The following is a 20904-nucleotide window of genomic DNA, read 5'->3' as shown; positions in this document are numbered from 1 at the left end:
CCATGGACTACAGCCTGCCAGGTTCCTCTGTCCATGGAATTCTCAGGCAAGAATACTGGAGTGGTAGCCACTCCCTTCTCCAGGGGATCTTCCCTTCTCCCAGGGATTCAACCTGGGTCTCCTGCATTGCACACAGATTCTTTACCATCTGAGCCATCAGGGAGATTCTATAATATCAAAATGAGCTTTTGCTTCATGTCTTTCAAAATTTGCAGTATGGAAGATCAACTCAGTTGAAGATTATTTGTATGAATTATCTATAGATGGATTATGAGCAGAGTAAATCTTTATGGAGAAACTTGATGGTGGGTGGGATGGGTACAACGAAGCAGGATGTACTGGGCATGGTAGTGGTGGTTTTGATTCTTTTCTTCCCTCAAGGGTTTATGGCCAGTCTTTTCCTGCCAAAGCACAAAGCTTGTGTCTCACTGCTAATGCTGCTGCTCCAAGACTTGTGAGCTGCAGCCATCCACCTGAATCAGCTTGGCTTTTAGAATGCAAATTCCTGGTGCTAGTTGCACATAAAGACCCTTAGCTCTGTTCAGGCCTCACAGGGCAGAGGCAGTGTGGATTAGTGGATCTTCAGCGTGCTTGGAAGGCACTTGGGTAGACTCCCCGCTTGGAAGGCACTTGCACCATCAGCTCCCTGTTCCTCATCGCAGTCAGTATTCTAGGGAGGGGTCCAGATCTGCGTGATTCTCATTAAGCACCCACAGGTGATTCTGCTGCAGGCATCTGGCATTGTGCTCTGAAAAGACATCGCTAGCAATCCTTTTTTCCAGTGAGGGGTGGGAAATTGGTGGAACTCTAAGGCAGGGCAGGGATCCCCAACCTCTGGGACCTAATGCCTGATGATCTGAGGTGGAGCTCATGTAATAATAGGAGAAATAACGTGCACAGTAAGTGTAATGCATCCTGAAACCACCTGCCCTCACCTCTGGTCCATGGAAAAACTGTCTTCCACAGAACTGGTCCCAGGTGCCAAAAAGGCTGGGGACTGCTGCTCTAGCGGGTCTGAACCCTTGATGTGCTTCTGCTGCAGGGGCCTGACTTCTTTTCAACTCTACTGCACATTACTTCCCATTTTCTCAACAATGTATGCTTTGTTTCTTTTGACCTTTTTGTTCTCTATGTCCTGTTCCATGTTCATAGAGAACATGTCTTGTTCTCTATGTTCAGTATTGTCCTCTTTCACCTGGGCTTGAACTTACACAGATAAACTAGAGCTCAGGTGAAAATCCTACCATCTTTCTCTTAAAAAAAATTATCCACTTAAAAACAGTGTCACAGAGGAAAAACATCCAGTCAATGTGAAGCTAACGCTATTACTAAATTTCAATCCACTTTATCCTCTGGATTGTCTGTGTGTGTATTTTTGTGTAGTTAGTGTCTGTGTTTTCATACTTTTTCATTTAAGCTAATTTCACAATGCATCTCTATTTATAAACATTGACAAAATGCTTATTCTTGTGGCTTTATGGTAAAATCCTTTCACTTCCAGTATAAAATAGGTATTACTATTATTCTTTTCATTTTTAAATTAAAAAGTATGTTATACCATTTGATTTTCTGCTAAAGAACAGATGGAAGTTGCAGGTAAACGTATCTACAAGTTTCATTTCTCCCCTCAATGAGTATTAGTCGGTGCCTGTATGATGTCAAGCCATGTTCTGCATCTAAAGATAGAATAATGAAGAAGATAGACCCAAATCCTAGCAATCCAATAGGCAAGAGAGAAAAACAGATTGTGATAAGCACTAAGAAGGAAATAAAGAGGGTGTTTAAAAAGAGAGGAATAGAGTGGCAGACATATTAAGCTATGAGGAAGTCTGCAAAGGCCTCTTAGACATTAAAGCTGAGACCTAAAGAGAAGACCCGCTCCCCGACCCCCCGCCTCCACAGTGTGTACGTGTGCAGGAGATGAGGGAAGTGAAAGGTAGGGAGTGGGGAGAGCATCTTAAAAAGGCTCTGAGACTGAAAAAGCCTCAGCATCTTCAAAGGACCTAACTGGAAACAATGTGGCTGAATGAGGGGGGAGTGGTCTTAAGACAAGGTTAGAGATGAAGGGAAGCAGAATCATCCAAGGGCTTTTTAGGCCATGAGAAAAATGTGCACTTTATTTCCGGTACTCTGAAACTGAAACGTTTTAAAGAGGAAAGTGTCATTATCTGGTAACACTGAGTTGCCCTATACAGACTGGATGGGCAGAGGGCAAAAATGAGTGTATGTGGGCAAAGAGGATGTGCTTGCAGGCACGATGGCAGCTTGAGCAGACGGGGAGTGGTAAAGATGGGGAGATGTGGCAGGTGCAGGCACATTTTCAAGGCAGAATCAGTAAAGTTTGGTGGAAGGTGGATGAAGGGGTAAGGGAGAGTTAACACTGAAAGAATGAGCCCAGGTTTTCTGCAGGAGCAATTCAGTAGAGAAGATGTCAGTTCCTACTACAGGGAACCTCACTGTCTGTCTAAATGTGCTGTTCGTGCCCTGTTGAGCACAGATATACACGTGCAAGAATCTCACCAGAAGCTCAAAGAAGAACCAGGAGTACTTGAAGACTGTTTCTTTCACCATTCCAGTGCTGACCACCATCTGTAGGGCAAGCTCCTCATGGAAATGCTGGACAACAAACACAAAAACATTATATGTATGTAATGACAGTCTGTATTAGGTGTTTTATTTGCCAACTTTCCTTTTTCCCAATTGTAATAGTCTGTTAGTATTGATGCATTTGTCCCAGATGTCTTAGACCACTGTGGATAGTAAAGTCAATGCTGAAATAATCTGAGACTGGAGGGCATTTTAAGCAGGCAGAAGGCTGGTGGTGGTACTGTACTGGAGAGCTAGACTAGAAGGAATGGCCTCATCAGGGAAACGAAGCTTCTATGGGGGAAGCATTCATGGGCAGCAGTTGGAACTGGGGCTGTCTGTCATCTTTCTCCCAGGTTCCACTGTAAACCCTCTGCGTGACCATGTGTAAAGCATTCCTCTCCTAACCCCGAGTTTTCTCATATATAAACTCGATTGGTAGCAGTGGTTCTCAGACTTGAATGTGCATCAGAATCCCCTGGAGGGCTTGCTAAGAAACAGATTGCTGAGCCCACCTCCAGAGTTTCAGATTCAGCAGGTCTGGAATAGGGCCTGAGGTTATGTGCTGGGAACCTCGATTAGAGAAACACTGTCAAGATGGTAACTCCACTCCTTCCAGAGAGAACAATTTTTGTTTTTATAATCCATCTATGGCTTTGTGGGAAATGAAATGAGTTCAGTTTATGAGTAGTGGTGGTGAAGTCACTAAGTCATGTCCGACTCTCGTGACCCCATGGACTGTAGCCCACCAGGCTCTTCTGTCCATGAGATTCTCCAGGCAAGAACACTGCAGTGGGTTGCCATTTCCTTCTCCAGGGGATCTTCCTGGCCCAGGAATTGAACCTGGGTCTCCTGCACTGCAGGCAGAGCTACAAGGGACGTCTTCTTAGTAGATCATCTGTGTTAAAAGGTATAGAGGTAGCAGCTTGAACTCTCTGTTTCTAAACTTCTGTGTCCCAGGGTCTGATGCTCCACTTTATGTCTACACTTCTCACCAAGTCATGAGACTGCTCATCTGACTGCAAATGTAGCAGTGATTTTTTACACCTTTTGCATCTTCCCTATTCCCTAGTTTATCTGGATACTTGTTAATACTCTTGACAACAGCTTTGATGTCAAACAAGGTTAACAATAAAGGTGAGGCAACCAACCCATGTCAGTTTGCCTGTCATTTCACTAAGCCACAAATGTTTCCAGGCCATCAAGCCATCAGTCACTATGAAGGAGCAGACAGTGCACCCGGAGGGGAAGTCAGGATGGAGAAAGACAGGATACTGACTCTAGATAGTAAAGGTGCATATCTAAGGAATAATTTCAATGAGCCCAGACTCTTGTAGCTTCCCATATATAGAAAAACACTAAAATCATTAACTCAAGATGTCTAGTTTTTGTGAACATCTTTTGATGTGCAACTACATGTTTTTGGTTTTTTTTTCCAGTAAAACCGCCTATAAATCCTGGCTCTTTCCTTGACTCTTTGAAATAGTCCCTCAGAGATAACTGAGAGACTGTTTTCCAGGGTTCAGTCTTCAATAATGTCCCCCAATAAAACATAACTCTCAAATTTTAGGTTGTGCATTTTTTTACCAGTCAACACTATCCTGGCCTTAAAATGGAAAGCCCTGCATCCCAAGGACCCCCCAAGACCCAGGAAAACTGGGATAGCTGGTTACTCTAACTGATGGCAAAAATGACATCTGAGCATTTTCTGTGGATTTCATTTATCTTAAACCATAAAATGTAGAATAAACACAGATGAACTCATTTTTTTAAATTGCTCAGTGGGTAAGAAAGCTGAAACTACTTGAATACCCTAATATCACATCCTAGGGTAATGGCATATGTGAAAATAAAGTTTTAAAGTCAACACTCAGAGTAAAAATTAATTAGAGCAAAGCTTACCCTTGATAAACCTTTAAATTACCCACACTGTATGGTAAGTATGCAACACAGTTTACTGATTCTTAAGTACAGTAAAATTGAAGAGTTACTCACATAAACTAAAAGGAGACAAACAGAAAGTTCTCTGTGCAGATGTCTGGGTATTTGAACTGACGACATCCCTGGATGATTAATGGGGACACATGGAGAATGCTAAAGTGTTTCTGCTTGTCATTGGCCCCACTTCATTCTGTTGAGTGAGTCAAGCCTTTACAATTTTAATACATATGAAAACATGTTGAGACTTTAGGGAAGTTCCTCCTCTTGGGAGAGGTGCAGGGCTGCATGTTAATCTAGCAGGTGGTCTAAGCTCGCCTGTGATATAACTCAGCTATACCCGGATCTTCCCATTGTAAGAAAGAGACGCTCCACGAGCTTCAAAGGTAACTGCCGGAAAATAGGTCAGTTTGACCGCCAGAGTCTTATGGCAAGAGGAGATTAGAGGACGATAAGCTGCTTCTTAAAGTAATTTATGTTGCTTACCAGGCAACATTATTACAAGAACACCTTGCTCTGGAGGTTACAGAAAATAGCCAAGCAGCTAAACCCTGTTTGCTGAGCAACTAAGGAGACATACTGGCTAGACCTCCCCCTGAAATGAAATGATTCTCTGCTGGTCACTGAAATGACCAGAAACAAAATCAAAACAAATTAATTGCTCCCAGAAGAAATCAGGCCCTGCCTGAAGAAAACAGGTGTAGGCAAATCATGGTCCTTAAGAAGGAAAATAGTACTTGTAACCAGTCTCCGCAAAGCCCAAAGCTAAGGTTTAGAGTAAGTGACATATTTATTTTCAACACTTCATACATCTTCTTTCGCTTCTTCTTTTAGAATTAACTCCTGATACCTCCTTCCAGACAAGCGGGGCCCAGATTTGTGCCAAGTCTGCAGCACCGGACCTTCCAGGGCCTCCCCATGCCTGATCTTTCCCCCACCTAGGCCAAAGTGAGCTGTGCTGAGGCTCATTCCCTTGGGGCCTGTTGAATACACATATTTCCCTGTGAGCTTCTGCAAAGAGTTTCCTATATTAGCCTTCTTTTTTTTATTTTTTTTTATTTTTTTATATTAGCCTTCTAATCAGCATATTTACATTTTTATAAGGGTCTTGAAAGACACTCAAGGCATTAACTTAAGTAGTGACTAAATTGGTGAGACCCTTGGATACCAGGCAGAGGTGAAAACTTGGGGCAGACAGGTTTTTTTTTTTATTCCCCACCCTTAGATCACACAACATGTGACAACTGAAGAATTCTATTAATATAAAGAGACCTGGTGAGCGGTTTAACAGCTTGTCAAGTCTCTGAATTCATAGGTAAGGCTGATTAGAAAGAATTACAAGGAAGCTTTTCATGTCTGATACAGTATTGAAATGCTCATGCTCAGTCGTGTCTGATTCTTTGTGACTCTATGGACTATAGCCTGCCAGGCTCCTCTGTCCATGGGATTTTCCCAGGAAGAATACTGGAGTGGGTTGCCGGTGAAATAAATGATACCTAGTTACTGCCTTCACTGTGTTGAGGATGAACTGTCCCCACTTCTCCTTTTACTAAAAAAGAAGCTAACACAGTATGGTTCCTGGAGTAGCATCAGCTGGGAACTTGTCAGAAATGTAAACCCTTGGACCTTATTTTCAGTTCAGTTCAGTCGCTCAGTTGTGTCCAACTCTTTGCGACCCCATGAATCGCAGCACGCCAGGCCTCCCTGTCCATCACCAACTCCCGGAGTTCACTCAGACTCACGTCCAGCGAGTCAGTGATGCCATCCAGCCATCTCATCCTCTGTCGTCCCCTTCTCCTCCTGCCCCCAATCCCTCCTAGCATCAGAGTCTTTTCCAATGAGTCAACTCTTTGCACAAGGTGGCCAAAGTACTGGAGATTCAGCTTTAGCATCAGTCCTCCCAAAGAAATCCCAGGGCTGATCTCCTTTAGGATGGACTGGTTGGATCTCCTTGCAGTCCAAGGGACTCTCAAGAGTCTTCTCCAACACCACAGTTCAAAAGCATCAATTCTTCGGCACTCAGCTTTCCTCACAGTCCAACTCTCACATCCATACATGACCACTGGAAAAACCACAGCCTTGACTAGACGGACCTTTGTTGGTAAAGTAATGTCTCTGCTTTTGAATACGCTATCTAGGTTGGTCATAACTTTCCTTCCAAGGAGTAAGCATTTTAATTTCACGGCTGCAATCACCATCTGCAGTGATTTTGGACCCTACTTTAGATCTACTGAATCAGAAACTCTAGGGGCCAGCAGTCAGTTTTAACAAACCACCCAAGTACTTCTGATGCACAGTAAGTTGGAAAACCACTGAGTTAGGAGGTAATTGGGTGGTGAAAAAATGGGGGATCTGGAACAGGGCTGCCAAAGTGTGTGTGTGTGTGTATGTGTATGTGTGTGTGTGTGTGTGTGTATTCGGTGTGTACATTAGAAGGGCAGGAACAAGGAAGGAGAGTACTATTTTTAATAACAGTGAGAAGGTGGGCAACGTATCCTCACATGGCCCTGTTCGGTACCTTTTTGCTGACTGGCCTGGGGGCTGTTGTTGAACTTGGAGCATCACTATTGCTGGAGCAATAGTAAGACATCCGGTTGCAGCTGCGATCAGCAATCTGAAATACACAACCATGACTCCACAGTCAACCCACAGTGGTCCTCAGAAAGATGAGCCAATGGCCTGGAAATCAGCTTAGAATTCATTGTTAATGTATTTTTTTTTTCTGGTTACAAAGGTAAAACAATTGCCAAAAATAAACATAAAACAAAGCAAATAAGGTAAAGTATACCTAACTCTACTTGCTCTGGAGATATTCACTGTTAGCTGGTATGGAGCCACCTAGCGTCACATCCTAGTTAAGAAACAGTCCCTTCAACTAAGTCTCTGACTTAACTCGAAGAGAAGGGGAAAAATATGTGTGGGAACAGTGCCTCTCTGTGGGTTAACATGGTACTGTTCCCAGTCTCCTCGACACTATTTAATAATTTGTCAAAAAAAAAACACAAAACACACTTCTGAAAGGAAGATGAGGCTTGATTCTTCTAGACAAAATTTTCTCCCCTCACTACCAAATAATTTAAAAACTGTTAACCCATTCCACAGAGAAATTAAAAATCTTCACTTTCATTAAAGGAAACTGTAAAAATCAAATCTGTCAGTAACAGGTGCTATCCGCTTCTCCCCTAGGCAATCTGAAGTGATATTGCCTAAAGGGGACTTAGATGTGAAACTGAACCAGGGTGCGCTGGCAAATGCTTAACAACCAGCTCTCAGAGGGGAGGGGCTGATCTGTAGAATTTGCCAATTACTGTGCTGTGAATGCTTCCGTCATGCCTGATTTCAAGTTAACAAGACATTACTGAATATGGGGTTGGGAAGAGATACGCAGTAGCAAACCAACCATATAGTATTTCCACTGCACAGAAACAACAGACATAAATAACCTCGAAAATACAGATAACAATAAAATATAGTAAAATACTTATGAAGGGATGAGATTTGAGTACTCCCTTGTAAAAACGGAATAATTTCAGATTTATGGACAAGCTGCAGATGTTGCACAGAAAGTTCTTGGATACCCTTCGTCAAATTCCTCTTATGTTATATCTTACATAACTATGGTATATTTGTCAAAATTAAGAGATTAGCATTGCACATTAACTGTTAACTAAACCATAGGCTTTATTCAAATTTCACCAATTTTTCCACTTGTGTCCTGTTCTGTTCCAGAAGACCACAATGCATTTAGATTACCTTTGTTTTTCATATAACTTATGTGTTAATTGATACAATTTAATTTTTAATAATGTCTGTGTTTAACAACTGGTTCAGAAAATTCCTGGAAATTTAACAATTAGTTCTCAGAAACTGATATGAACCAGCTCTAGCACATCCTTGCATTTATTCGGTATATCAAAAAGGGTATTTCACACGATTTCATAAGATATAACCTATATATCATCAGAATCTCTAGGAGTGAATCTGTAGATGATTCTTACATTTATCCAGGGTTCAGAACCTCTGCAGAGCCAAGGAAAATCAGGCTCAAGGCAGGAACAGACTTGCCCATGACCACAGGCTGGAGTGCGATCAGATCGAGACCCAACCCTGGTCTCCAGATTTTCTGTCTCACAACATACTGTCTCAAGTGCGTGTCTCAAGGGAAATGATGTCAAAACCTAAAGAGCTTGATTTATCTTCATCAGAGAAAATGACTTTATTCTAAAAGACTAGCCACCCTGAGGTCACAGATAACTGGAAAGAAAATTAGATTAAGAATTCATGGCAGTTTTGTACATACATGAAAAACCACTTTATTATACATTTTAATGGGATGAATTTTTTAGTATGTGAATTGTATCACAATTAAAACAAATTTCAAATGAGAGGCATTCTACAAAATACCTGACCAGTATGCCTCAAAACTGTCAAAAACAAGGAAAATCTAAGAAAGTGTCATAACCTAAAGGAGCTAAGGAGATATCACTACAAGATATAATGTGGTATCCTAGGTGCGATAGAATAGAATAGAAACAATACATTCAGGAAAAACTAAGAATATCTGAATAAAACATTAATTTTAGGTAATAATATGTTACATGTGTTTCATTAATTGTGACAAATGTGCTATTTTAATGTAAAATATTAATAACCAGAAAACTATTGAGCACACAAAAATTTTCGGTTATATATAGATGCAATTCTATATATCCCAAACTTTTATAAAATAAAAAGTTTATGAAAAAAAATAATTCATGAAAGGAAAACAATCTAGGGCAACTCACTGACCCTCTCAGGATCTCAATTTTTGTTTACAAAACTTGGCTTTGATCTTTGGGGTTCTTACATGGGATAATCAATCTATGGATGTTAATAAATCTGAAAGGCAGGTATTAAAAAATAACACAAAAAAATGAAAAAAAAAAAACAAAACCCTTTCTAGGCATCAAAAACAGTTAAAACTCATTTTTTCCCTGAAAATAAAACTCAAGGTATTCACAGATGCCATGGGGCTAAACCAGCTATGCTCAAGAAACTTCCCACCAAAGTCCACTAACTCTGCTCAGACCCCCAAATGCCAGTCTTGCCTCTATATCTTTCAGAATGGTCTCAGTAATTTCAAAATAAAAGAATTTTAATAACTTGAAAGCTGTGCATTTGACCAAGACAGTAGGCAGCAGGAGTGGTTGATTTTGTGTTGTCTCTCCAGGTGTTAGTCAGAAGTTAAATAGCCTACGTCTCAGTCCAGGGCTTGACACCTGCCTTACCTTTGAAGACATGATGCTCTTAACTTCCTCATCTGCTGCACAGTGTGGCCCCGCAAGGTCTGGGTTACTGCTGCTCATCACCCGGGCCTGCAGCAGCTTCGAACTCACAGCTGCAGCAGATGTGCGTCCATACGTGTGGTAGCGAGGGTCTGGGAGGACAGTGGGGCCACCTGCAACCCACCAGGTACAGATGTGTCAACACAAAGGGATCAGAGTCACTTACTGGATTTGAGGAGGAACCAAGGAGGGATGGGGTAGATAGTAGAGCAGACACTCAACAGATTAGGTCTTGGAATTAGAGTCTTATCAGCAAATACCTAAGGGAGACAATTTTGGGGGGAAAGACAGGGTGTAAGGCAGTGGGTAGAGCTAAGGACTGTGGTAAACTGCGAGCACATGTCTCATCCAAAGACAAGGGCTGCTCCTCAGCTCTGGCTTATTATTTCTCAAGACAAGCTGGAAATGGGGGTATTTTTATTTATTAATATTTTAATGATGACAGATTTATAAGTCTTGCATTTCTGAGATTTGAGAATCCAAGGAACCCTCTGAGTCTTATAAGAATAAGAACATACTATATATAGCAAGGTGTTTCGCCTTTAAGTATTTACATATTCAAAGGTGATTATGTAAGTCTGTGAATATTACAAGTATTTTTAAAAACACTTGAAATTATAGGTTTACTTGAAATGAGGCTACATGGGCTAATAAACATGCCAAGTTCCTTTGTTAGGGCCTGGAATTTTGTTAACTGATTGACGCTACTTTTTATATCATGTTGACCAGATGTTCTGGTTGAGTGGAGAAATGAATTATTTCTGTTTAGTTTGGGAGGAAATGAGAAAAAGGATTTATTTTTTCATAATGTAAAGTTTAGGAGCCATTGCTTACCACTGCTATCAAAGACATATTTTTTCCTTATCATTATTCTCCTAGAATTGTAGGCATCTGTTATTACTTCCCCAGCTCTTACAAAAAGAGATTCTCAGCTGAATTAGAAATTACCAACTGGGTAAAGATCAGTGACGGATTATCAAACAAGCAGAAAAAAATTAGTGCTCAGAGTACAAAAAAAGAGGAGGAAGGCTGATAGAAAGCAAGACAGAAAAATCTAGAAATAAGCTTTCAATTTCAACATTCATGTAAGTTTTTCTCACTCTGAAAAATAAAATTTAACTTCCGGGCTTTTAATTTTATTTGGAATTCTGTAGCAGTGGGGTGGGGCGAGGGTGCCCTGCCCCCCAGACTCCCACGCTCGGGGGTGACGGTACCTGACTTGGGCATGTCTCTCTGTGGCTCCGGCAGGCGGAAGACGTAGTGCACGTAAGAGGCCAGCAGGCAGTTCCTCCCGTGCTGGTCCTTGCCCAGGCCCTTGCTGTTGTGCAGACTGTTGGCGGTGACCACCACGGACTCGAAGGCAAACTGAGAGAAGTTGGCTGAGGAACCAAGAGAAAAATGGGTGGCCCCACGGTGGGTCCTTAATGAACTTGAGGTGGAACATTCTTTGGGGACAGTGACAAGGAGTCCTGGCCACTGACCAGCTGAACCAGGCCAGTCAAGATGGTGGCCTGGGGCAGGGTGAGTTGTTTTAGTAAATTCCAGTGTGTGGCTCCGCTACTGCAAAGGACTTCACATCTCTCCTTCTGCCAGTGCTGTGGTTTTTCAGGACAAAGATGTGAGCGTGTCCAGATAGCCTCCCCTCTGGAAACCATTCTGTTAATGGGTGCTACTCAGTGGGGACTGCTCTGACATCACCAGTATCATCTAGGATCCTGTTAGAAGTGTAGAATCTCAGGCCCCACCGCAGACCTACTGAGTCAGAATCTGCTTTTAACCAGATGCCCACGTCATTCGTACGCACTCTGGTTTGAGATGGGCTGTTGCACAACACAGATTCTTGGTGCACAGATTAACCTAAAAACTTATGTGTATTATGTCAGTCCCTGGTCCTGTACAAACAATGCTTCACTGTATAGGCTCTGTGTTTAGGAGCTCAAGCCCTCCACAATTTGGCTCCACCCTACTTATTCCACCTGGTACCCTTTCCTGTTCAAATTCAACTTCCTTAAACTAAGGCAGTCTTTATATTGTCCCCATCACATCTGCTTCTCACTTCTGCAATTTTTGCTCATGCTGTTGTCCTTATTTAGAAAGCCCATGTTGCTCCCACCAACTAAATCATGCCTACTCTTCAATGCTTGGCACACTCCCATCTCCTTAAGGAAGCCTCTGACTCCACTCAGTTCCGGGATTAATTGACACCATATCACAAGATTCTTAGACTATGTCCAGTGGTAAACTCTGCCTCTCTGATAGGCTGGAAGCCTTTCTAGGGCAAAGTGCATTTCTCATACTTTGTGGTCTCCCCACTGTGCCTTCTATTATGCCTGACACAGGTAAGTTCTGAATAAGTACTTTGAGATTAAGCGCCTTAAACAATCCTGCCTGTTTCAACACCCTAGACTCCCAAATGTCAGCTCAAAATGTGTGTATGAATGTTTTGTCTAGCAGCTGGGGATGTAGTATACCAAACATGTAGGGGAGGAAAGTAGAAAGAAATCCAGGGAAGAAAGAGATGGCCACTCCGCAGGAATCTAGCTGGAGAGGCACCAGCTACATGTAAGAGAAGTTACCTGACAACACAGGATGCCTTGTCTGTGCAGGTATAGAAGATGCCCTCCAGGATACAATACACCCAGGGATTCAGAGGTCACGCTGTTCCCTAGCTCTGAAAGTTCCCCCCGTGTGTCCCAGGCTACACGTTCATTGCTCCCTCCCCACCGACTTACTCCTATTACATGGCCCAGTAGTGTTATTTCCTTCTTTAATGACACTCCCAGAAAAGTGTATTTTGAGACTTTTTTCTGAACCACTTCTTTTGGTGAACCAGACACTCCGGTTCTCTGCTTCTGCCAATCTCATCTCATCTCACTGTTTTCATTTTGGCTTCTCTCCTTTTATCCCTCCTTTAAAGCCATCCTAAACACAGTCTTCTGGGGGGCTCCCTCTTCCTCCCAAATGGATATTCACCATCCTCCCAACAGTATTCAGCTGTGTTCCTTTGAGGACTTGCGTCCTGTGCTGCTGCTCTTTGCTATATTTTATTGTAAGTCCTATTGATTATTATTGCAAAACCTACAACTCTAAGCACAGTACTGGCAGCATGGAGGATACCCAAAGGTAACTGCTAAGCTGGAAAACACAAAATAATACAAGCCCTGCTGAAAACAGTGGCAAACAAAGACGCCTACAGAAGCCAGTCTATTTCTGAAGCAGTTAGAAAAGCCACTGGACCCAGGCACTACACCATGTTATTTCCAAAGGAAGTCTTACACATTGTATTTAGGGTTCATTTGTTAAAAGTAAGCATTTAAGACAAGCAGTTGCCATGGCTGAGGGGAGGGGAGAATGGGGTGACTGCTCAGGATGAAAATGGTCTGGTTTTAGGTAGTGGTGATAGCTGCATTTGGAGAAGGCAGTGGCACCCCACTCCAGTACTCTTGCCTGGAAAATCCCATGGATGGAGGAGCCTGGTAGGCTGCAATCCATGGGGTCGCTGAGAGTCGGACATGACTGAGCGACTTCACTTTCACTTTTCACTTTCACGCAATGGAGAAGGAAATGGCAACCCACTCCAGTGTTCTTGCCTGGAGAATCCCAGGGATGGCAGAGCCGGGTGGGCTGCTGTCTGTGGGGTAGCACAGAGTTGGACACGACTGAAGCGACTTAGCAGCAGTAGCAGCAGCAGATAGTTGCATTACCTAGTGAATATATGAAAAACCACTGAGTTGTGCACTGTAGTGAATTTTATGGTATGACATTATATCTCAATAAAAAATGGATCACACCACACTGAATTTCAATTTACAGTGTTCCTTTACTTCCATTTAATCTGTGTTATCTTATTTCTTTAAAACACTGGATTCCCTTGTTGTCAAATCAGCAAAAATGGTTCAGAGATAAAAGGAATCCATCAGTTACTGCGGGTGTGCTCAGTTGTGTCTGACTTTGTGACCTCATGGACTATGGCCCGCCAGGCTCCTCTGTCCAGGGGATTTCCCAGGCAAGAATACTGGAGTCAGTAGCCATTCCCTCCTTCAGGGGATCTTCCCAACCCAGGGATTGAGCCTGAGTCTCCTGCATCTCCTGCACTGCAGGCAAATTCTTCACTGATGAGCCATCGGGGAAGCCCCCACCAATTACTAAAAATGGAATTTAAAGGACTGCCTTCAGTCATTCAACACATTTATTTTTTTAAAAAAATCTATAACTTTAAGCATCCTATATTAATGTTTCTTTTTTCAAACACCCAGGGAGTCTCAAAAAAAACAGCAGTGGACTTTGTCTCCTCTGGACTCACAGCCTCGATAGATCCCATTGGCCCTGCTCCCATGTTTCTAAAATAAGGCACTGCCTGTCTCTTCCCAGCCCCCCAAACCTCCTACCTGGCTGACCAGCGATGACCATGGGCTGCACAAACAGCTGGAAGAGCTTGTCCAGCACCAGATGCAGGAAGAGCACAAGGGGCTCTAGGCGGGAGGAGTTTAGGCAGATGATGCTGAGCTTCAGCTCATGTTCCAGTGCCGATTCACTGATCTTCTGGTCCAGCACACGGATGGGGAAGGTCACCTGGCTCTCCAGAGAGTGGCAGAGGGTGAAGAACTTCTCTAGATGGTTGTCCTGGGAAGGCAGATGGCAGGCCTTGTGGGTCTCATCCCATCAACCCTCACCGGTGGATTCATAAACACAATCAAATAGCAACTTCTAGGAAGAACCACTCATCTAGTGATTCAGAGCAGGAGGTCTAAGACATGGATGTTTCAGACCTAGGTTATGTATGACTTCTTCACAGAGTGGTGTGCATAACATAGATCCTCTCTATAATTATTAACTTAAGAAACATTAATTTGTACTCTGACCTGTTTATAGGCAAGGGCAAATACACCGGGCAAACACAATGCCAAAATAAGGGCCTAAGCCGATGCAAAACTCAGTCAGTGGCAGGAAAAGAAGGGAAAGTAGAACTGAAAAAAATGCTAGAGGAAAAATGGCAGCGTTACAGACAGAAACATCTGACAGTGCAGGTACCAGGCTGCTTCGAAAATTTTATAAGGTCTTTATTTCTTTCAACATTAAATAAAACCTAACAGGTTTTCAATTTCCCACACAGAACTAAAAGGTCTTTTTTTTTTTTTTTTTTTTTGGTTTTATCCGTGCACAAAGCTTTTCATTGATCTTTCATTGACCTGTCCTTAGGAGTCTCTCTGCTGCACCCCATCTTCATTATTAGTCTTTTGCTCTGATTTAAACTTGACCTTGATGTTCCTTACCTGGGTGTGAACAGAAGAAACAGCTTGCACTTCAATATTGAATACTCCCTTATGTCCTTCAGCCCATTTAATGGGAGGATTCTGTGAAGGGACTTTCTGTATTAAAAGGGAAAAATAAAAGCAATTCAATTCCCTTTTCTCATTACTAACAAGGAGAGTAAAGTGACTTGGCAATAGATATCAGGGTTATACAAATATAAAAATTCCTGGAAAACACAACTTGGCCTTAGAGTTAGGAGCCCTGGATTCAAGTTCAGTTCTATACCAAACTAATTATTTTTACTTTGACAAGTCAGTGAGACTCTCTGGGACTTTGTTTTCTCATGCTGAAAGGAGAGGTTTGAAGTGAGTGATCTGTCAAATTTAAGCGTCCATCAGCAGGTGGTAATCCTGATTCTAAGAATTAAAGTAATATCCTAATGATTTCTCTATTAATCAGGACAATGCCAGAACAAAGTGTAGAATAAAAGGCATGAAATTTTAATGCTTTTGAGTGACTGCAGTTTTGTTCCCTTTTAACAAAATGTATCTAAGTAGCAGTCCTTCTAGGCTCCTGCTTTAATTACTCAAAATGACTTTTTATACCATTCATATGTCAATAGCCCCGAAGTCCTCAGAGACCATTTCTTGCCTTAAAATCCTGAGGGAATTGTCCTCTTACATCACTGAGGGAAGAGGGCCCACGCTCACCCAGCCATGTGAGTGCGGGTTTTGTGTCTCTTGCACTTTAATGAAAGGGTGCATGCTGTACTTGCAAGGGTAGGACGTATGCATGGGTTGGGGACCTCTGGACACATCTCAGAGAGAGTCACAAACTGGGGTCCAAAGCTTGATCCAGCCCGCAGACAAGTGCTGTTTGGCCCAGTGTTGGAAACTTTGTTGAATTAGTAGCCAAACATTTGAAAATCAGACAAATTCACATGAAAGCCTGCTTTTCTAACATCTTTCGAGAACTGGAAGATATGAAGACATTGGTCTTGCATCCCAGCATGGCACTGATCTGAAGAGCAGAGGGACCTTGAATGGGAAGACAGTCTCCAACATGAACAAATTCCACCAGGAACTGGCATTCATTAAAGAGTCTGACTCCTGTGGACACTGGAGTTTGCAGTAAGCTAAAGCAATACAAGGACTTCCCAGGTGGTTCAGTGGTAAAAAATCTGTCTGCCAATGCAGGGGACATGGGTTCAATCCCTGTAAAAGGAAATGGCAACCCACTCTGGTATTCTTGCCTGGGAAATCCCATGGACAGAGCAGACTGGTGGGCTACAGTTCACAGGGTCGCAAAAGAGTCAGACATGACTTGGTGACTAAACAACAAAAACAAAAAGCAATACTGACCATTAAAAATATAATATGAGCCATCTATGTCACTTAAAATTTTCTAGTAGCCATATTTTAAAATATATTTAATGTGATAATAATTTTAATACTAGCATCACTGAACCCAGTACAGCCTAAAGATTATGGTTTCAACATGTAATCAATATACAGAATGATGGATGAGATATTATACATTCTTTTTCTTCTATTAAGTCTTTGAAACCTAGTTTGCATTTTTGTATTTATAGCACATTCAATTTGGACAAATCACATTTTGAACAGCCTCATGCGGCTAGTAGCAACTATACTGGACAGTACGGGTCTAAAGGATATTAGGAGATGCTGAGGGCATATTGATAGATAGCTTAGGGCAAGTAGGGAAAAGAACTAATATTTACTTAAGCATTGCTTGATATCCATGATCTCATTTAATGTTCAGAGCAACTTTGTAGGCAGATATGGGCTAGATTTCATCTTTGAACCTCAGAGAGGGTAAGCAATTCACCCATGTTCACACTAGGGCATGGCAGAATCTGAGTTTTGAATAGAGATTTATCTGTCTCCAAATCCAGGTTTGTTTGGCATCATTAAAAAGATAATTGGGCATTCTAGGAAGTTAGAATGTACAGCTTGATGTTGAAAAGATGGTTTTGAGGACTTCAACAAGGGGCTATATGTCCAAATCATAAAAAGCCATTAGGGAATGCCTGTGAATACATTCAGGAGACCAGTTTTGATCTAAAGAGGGAATATGCCTGTGGCCCAGAGCAAAGGAAGCTTCTCTCTCCGGGGGGAAAAAAGGAAAACATAAAATGGGATAGCCTGGGGATGGGTGCTGTGCAGTCAGAGTAGGGAAGAAAGTTGACTCTAAATTTGGAACAAAATTCAAATTCCTCGGAAATTCTTCAACTTGAAATATGCAAGGAAAAAAAGAGATGAAGAGGAACCTATAGATTAAGAGTCTTAAAAGACATGTATGTCAACCAATAGCAATGTATGGAGTTTATTTGGATCCTGATACATAAACAAACAAACAAACTCTAAAAAAAATGACATTAATGAGATAATTGGAAGTTTGATCACTGACTGGATATTTGAGGATATTAATGAAATACTGTTAATTTTTAAGGTATGACAATGGTACTGTGATAGTTAAAAAAAAAATCCCTTACCTTTTAAGGTAAAATACTGAAATATTTATACAGGAAATGAAATGATGTCTGGTATTTGCTTCAAAATAATTCTTATTGATGTAAACCCACACCAACCAGACTGAGAAGCATGAGAGCTGGTGCTGGTGCAGGCAGAACGGAGCATTCACTGGGCTCCTTTGAACGAATGGACTGCAGCTGAGTGTGTGGGCAAAAGAGGCAGCACAGGAAACAGGAGGGAAAGACTGTTGACACTGGTATCTTTAGAGGAATAAGAGCCCCAATATCCACCTGAGGACTGTAACAACTGACCCGGAGGAGAAACTGATAGAATCTAGCATGGGAACCTTTTATAAGGACGGGAGCTGAGAGTGACCGTTAGCAAAGTGGACTGTATTTGCTTCCCTTTTAAAATACACTATTCTGAAAATCCCTCTGCTATAGATAATATAAGGTGCAATGCTGCCTTGAATTTATCAAACATTCTGAATTGGTAATAATTTAAATGAATAGGTTGTAAAGTCAGTTATTTCTCCCATCCTATCAGAACAATGTGCTCTCTGAAGACCTCCTGTGCTGACAGATGACAGCTGCCCAAAATGCACTGAGCATCCTTGGTCATGTATAAAGAAATGGGAAGTGGGTCTGGAAAGGTGGTCCAAGACCATGGCTGGACAGGAAACAGCTGATGGCCAGCTTGCTGGTTACCTCTGCAGAATGCATAGAGTAGTTGGGTGGCAGCTTTTCCAAGGCAACTGGGAGACAGTAGGATCCAGTTTGAAGACGTTCATTTAAGAGAATTGGCAGCCACTGAAACAGATGATGTAAAGAATAAAATGGTATTTATCACAGCAGATAATTCTGGCAATTTGTCTAGCTCACAATAATCAAATGCAACTAAATGATGATTAGATATTGACCAGGGCTCTTTTGGGCAGTAATTTCTGTCAAGTTCTTTGCATTTTAAATTCCTAGAGAGCTCCTGAGATGGTATTATCAATGATTCACTGCTTTCAGAGCCAAACTAGTAGCATTTTTTTCTTTAAGGCTAATGTTTGTGTGTGTCTAAACATCAAGGTTCAGTTTATCTTTTATATATTTTAAAGAAATAACTCTTTCTCCTTGGAGGAAAAAGTTATTTTTATATGTGAAGCACGCACACACACACACACACACACACACACTTTGGAAATAATGCACATTGTAATGCTTTTTTATAAATGAGTATTCTTTCAGTATCAATCACCTACTACCTTTCATTCCTGAAATTGTCATTTGCTAAGTCAAGTCATCTCTGCTCTGCTACTTCTAACAGGAAAAAAGCAAGTGAAGAGAATAGTTGCTTATCTCTGCAGGTACCCTGGACACACCAGCAACCGCAGTGTGAATTTGCCAGTTGAAAACAACTCACTGAATATCCCAGGAGACTTTCTACTGAGTTTCCTTGCTTCTGCTGACAGCTGATATGATAGAAGGTGAACAGGAGGTGGTGATTTACTGTAAGCTTAGCAGGGAGCTTAATTTTCACTTCTTCATAGAAGTCAGGAGACCTGTTTCAAAAGTACATTATACATGAATAACTTTTAGCAAGAATGATGGCTGCTCTGACTATAAATTGTAACATCATGGACCCCTCTGCCCCTCAGGATTTGCCTGCTTGGTGTTTCACTCTTCATTTTACATCAGCCTGCTCCTAGCTGAAAGTCCTTGAGATCAAGCTTATGTCACTGGATACACTTCACTTACATAAGGCTGCTCACAAACTAAAAGCTTTGTCAGGAAAAAAAAAAAAATCCCTGCATAAAATAGAAAAATCCAACAACTTAATTTGGACAAGGGATGAGGTGTAGAGTCCTGCTCTAACCTCCTTGTCTATTTCTACCACAAGAACAGGGTATGACACTCGGCTGGCACTCGACAAAAATTTGGGGAAAACAAATGAAGGATGCAGGAAGGAAAGGGGACCTGATTTTACTGAATTATGAAGTCCGGGAGTTTACTAACAGCTTCATGTACATTACTCATTTAACCCTCATCTCAGTCCAAGAGGATAGGTTCAGAAAAGTACTTAAATGGGCCAAGGTTACCAGGCTGGGGTCAAATCCAAGTCCGTCTGGTCCCAAAAATGTGAATAACAGTTTAGACATTATTCTGTGACTCAATTTACCCACATAAAAATGAGTGTTTCATTTCTCCTTTGGTCGACTTAAATCTTAAAGTAGGTAGTGGCATAGTGTGGAGTGGTGTATAGAAAACAAGGAGACACAGCAAGGACTGGATTTTGCTTCTGGCCCCTCCAGTATCTCAAAGCTAAGCAGGACACTTTTTTCTTTATGTAACAGCATAAAACCTCTCAGTATCACACTAGGGTAGAAGTTTCCAGAAAAGTCAAAACAGTATTAGGTTCTTGAAGACACATTCTCCTGATCACAGTTACTGGCAAAAACTGTCGGTCTGCATCACAGAATCAGGGAACTGGCATGGACTATCTCTGTCCCTTAGTCCCTGAATTTTAAAAACTGGTAGGAGGAATCACCTAGAAGATTCAGAAAATCAAGGAGATAATGAAACAAGCTTGGCATACGTTTAGAACTGGGAAATACACTTACTTGTTATGGTATGTAACAGCTGTGTATACTTCCTGCAGAAATTCAGGGCCATTGGATTTCCCAAAGATGACCTGTTTGCCAGTATAGAAAGTGTCAAATTAACTGTGATATTTGAGTAAATCAAATCAACAATCATCCCAGTGGGATGCTCTGGTCTCATCATATCAGATCAGTCGCTCACTCATGTCTGACTCTTCGCGACCCCATGAATCACAGCACGCCAGGCCTCCCTGTCCATCACCAACTCCTGGAGTTCACTCAGACTCATGTCCATCGAGTCAGTGAGGTCATCCAGCCATCTCATCCTCTGTCATCCCATTCTCCTCCTGCCCCCAGTCCCTCCCAGCATCAGAGCCCTTTTCCAATGAGTCAACTCTTCACATGAGGTGGCCAAAGTACTGGAGTTTCAGCTTTAGCATCATTCCTTCCACAGAAATCCCAGGGCCGATCTCCTTCAGAATGGACTGGTTGGATCTCCTTGCAGTCCAAGGGACTCTCAGGAGTCTTCTCCAACACCACAGTTCAAAAGCATCAATTTTTCGGTGTTCAGCCTTCTTCACAGTCCAACTCTCACATCCATACATGACCACAGGAAAAACCATAGCCTTGACTAGTCGGTCCTTTGTTGGCAAAGTAATGTCTCTGCTTTTGAATATGTTATCTAGGTTGGTCATAACTTTCCTTCCAAGGAGTAAGCGTC

General features: G+C 41.9%; 1 protein-coding gene across 8 annotated transcripts in view; it reads right to left on the bottom strand.

Moving 5' to 3' along the window:
• The window catches only part of DOCK8 (dedicator of cytokinesis 8), a 233762-nt gene that overhangs the window by 62294 nt on the left and 150564 nt on the right, over window positions 1-20904 (bottom strand). For all 8 annotated transcript variants that reach the window (XM_010860673.1, XM_010860679.1, XM_010860674.1 and 5 more), the window contains 9 exons: window positions 20205-20275; window positions 19007-19145; window positions 18304-18405; window positions 15122-15217; window positions 14237-14471; window positions 11063-11227; window positions 9792-9961; window positions 7043-7138; window positions 2521-2616 (listed from right to left, as the gene is read on the bottom strand). In XM_010860673.1, the coding sequence (XP_010858975.1) occupies window positions 2521-2616; window positions 7043-7138; window positions 9792-9961; window positions 11063-11227; window positions 14237-14471; window positions 15122-15217; window positions 18304-18405; window positions 19007-19145; window positions 20205-20275 (1170 nt within the window). The remainder of the gene's footprint in view (window positions 1-2520; window positions 2617-7042; window positions 7139-9791; window positions 9962-11062; window positions 11228-14236; window positions 14472-15121; window positions 15218-18303; window positions 18406-19006; window positions 19146-20204; window positions 20276-20904) is intronic.

The sequence above is a fragment of the Bison bison genome, unplaced genomic scaffold (assembly GCF_000754665.1).
Source record: "Bison bison bison isolate TAMUID 2011002044 unplaced genomic scaffold, Bison_UMD1.0 scf7180017864469, whole genome shotgun sequence".
NCBI classification, from domain to species: Eukaryota; Metazoa; Chordata; class Mammalia; order Artiodactyla; family Bovidae; genus Bison; species Bison bison.
Note: the sequence above shows the minus strand (reverse complement) of the source record. Positions and strands in the feature narration are given on the sequence as shown.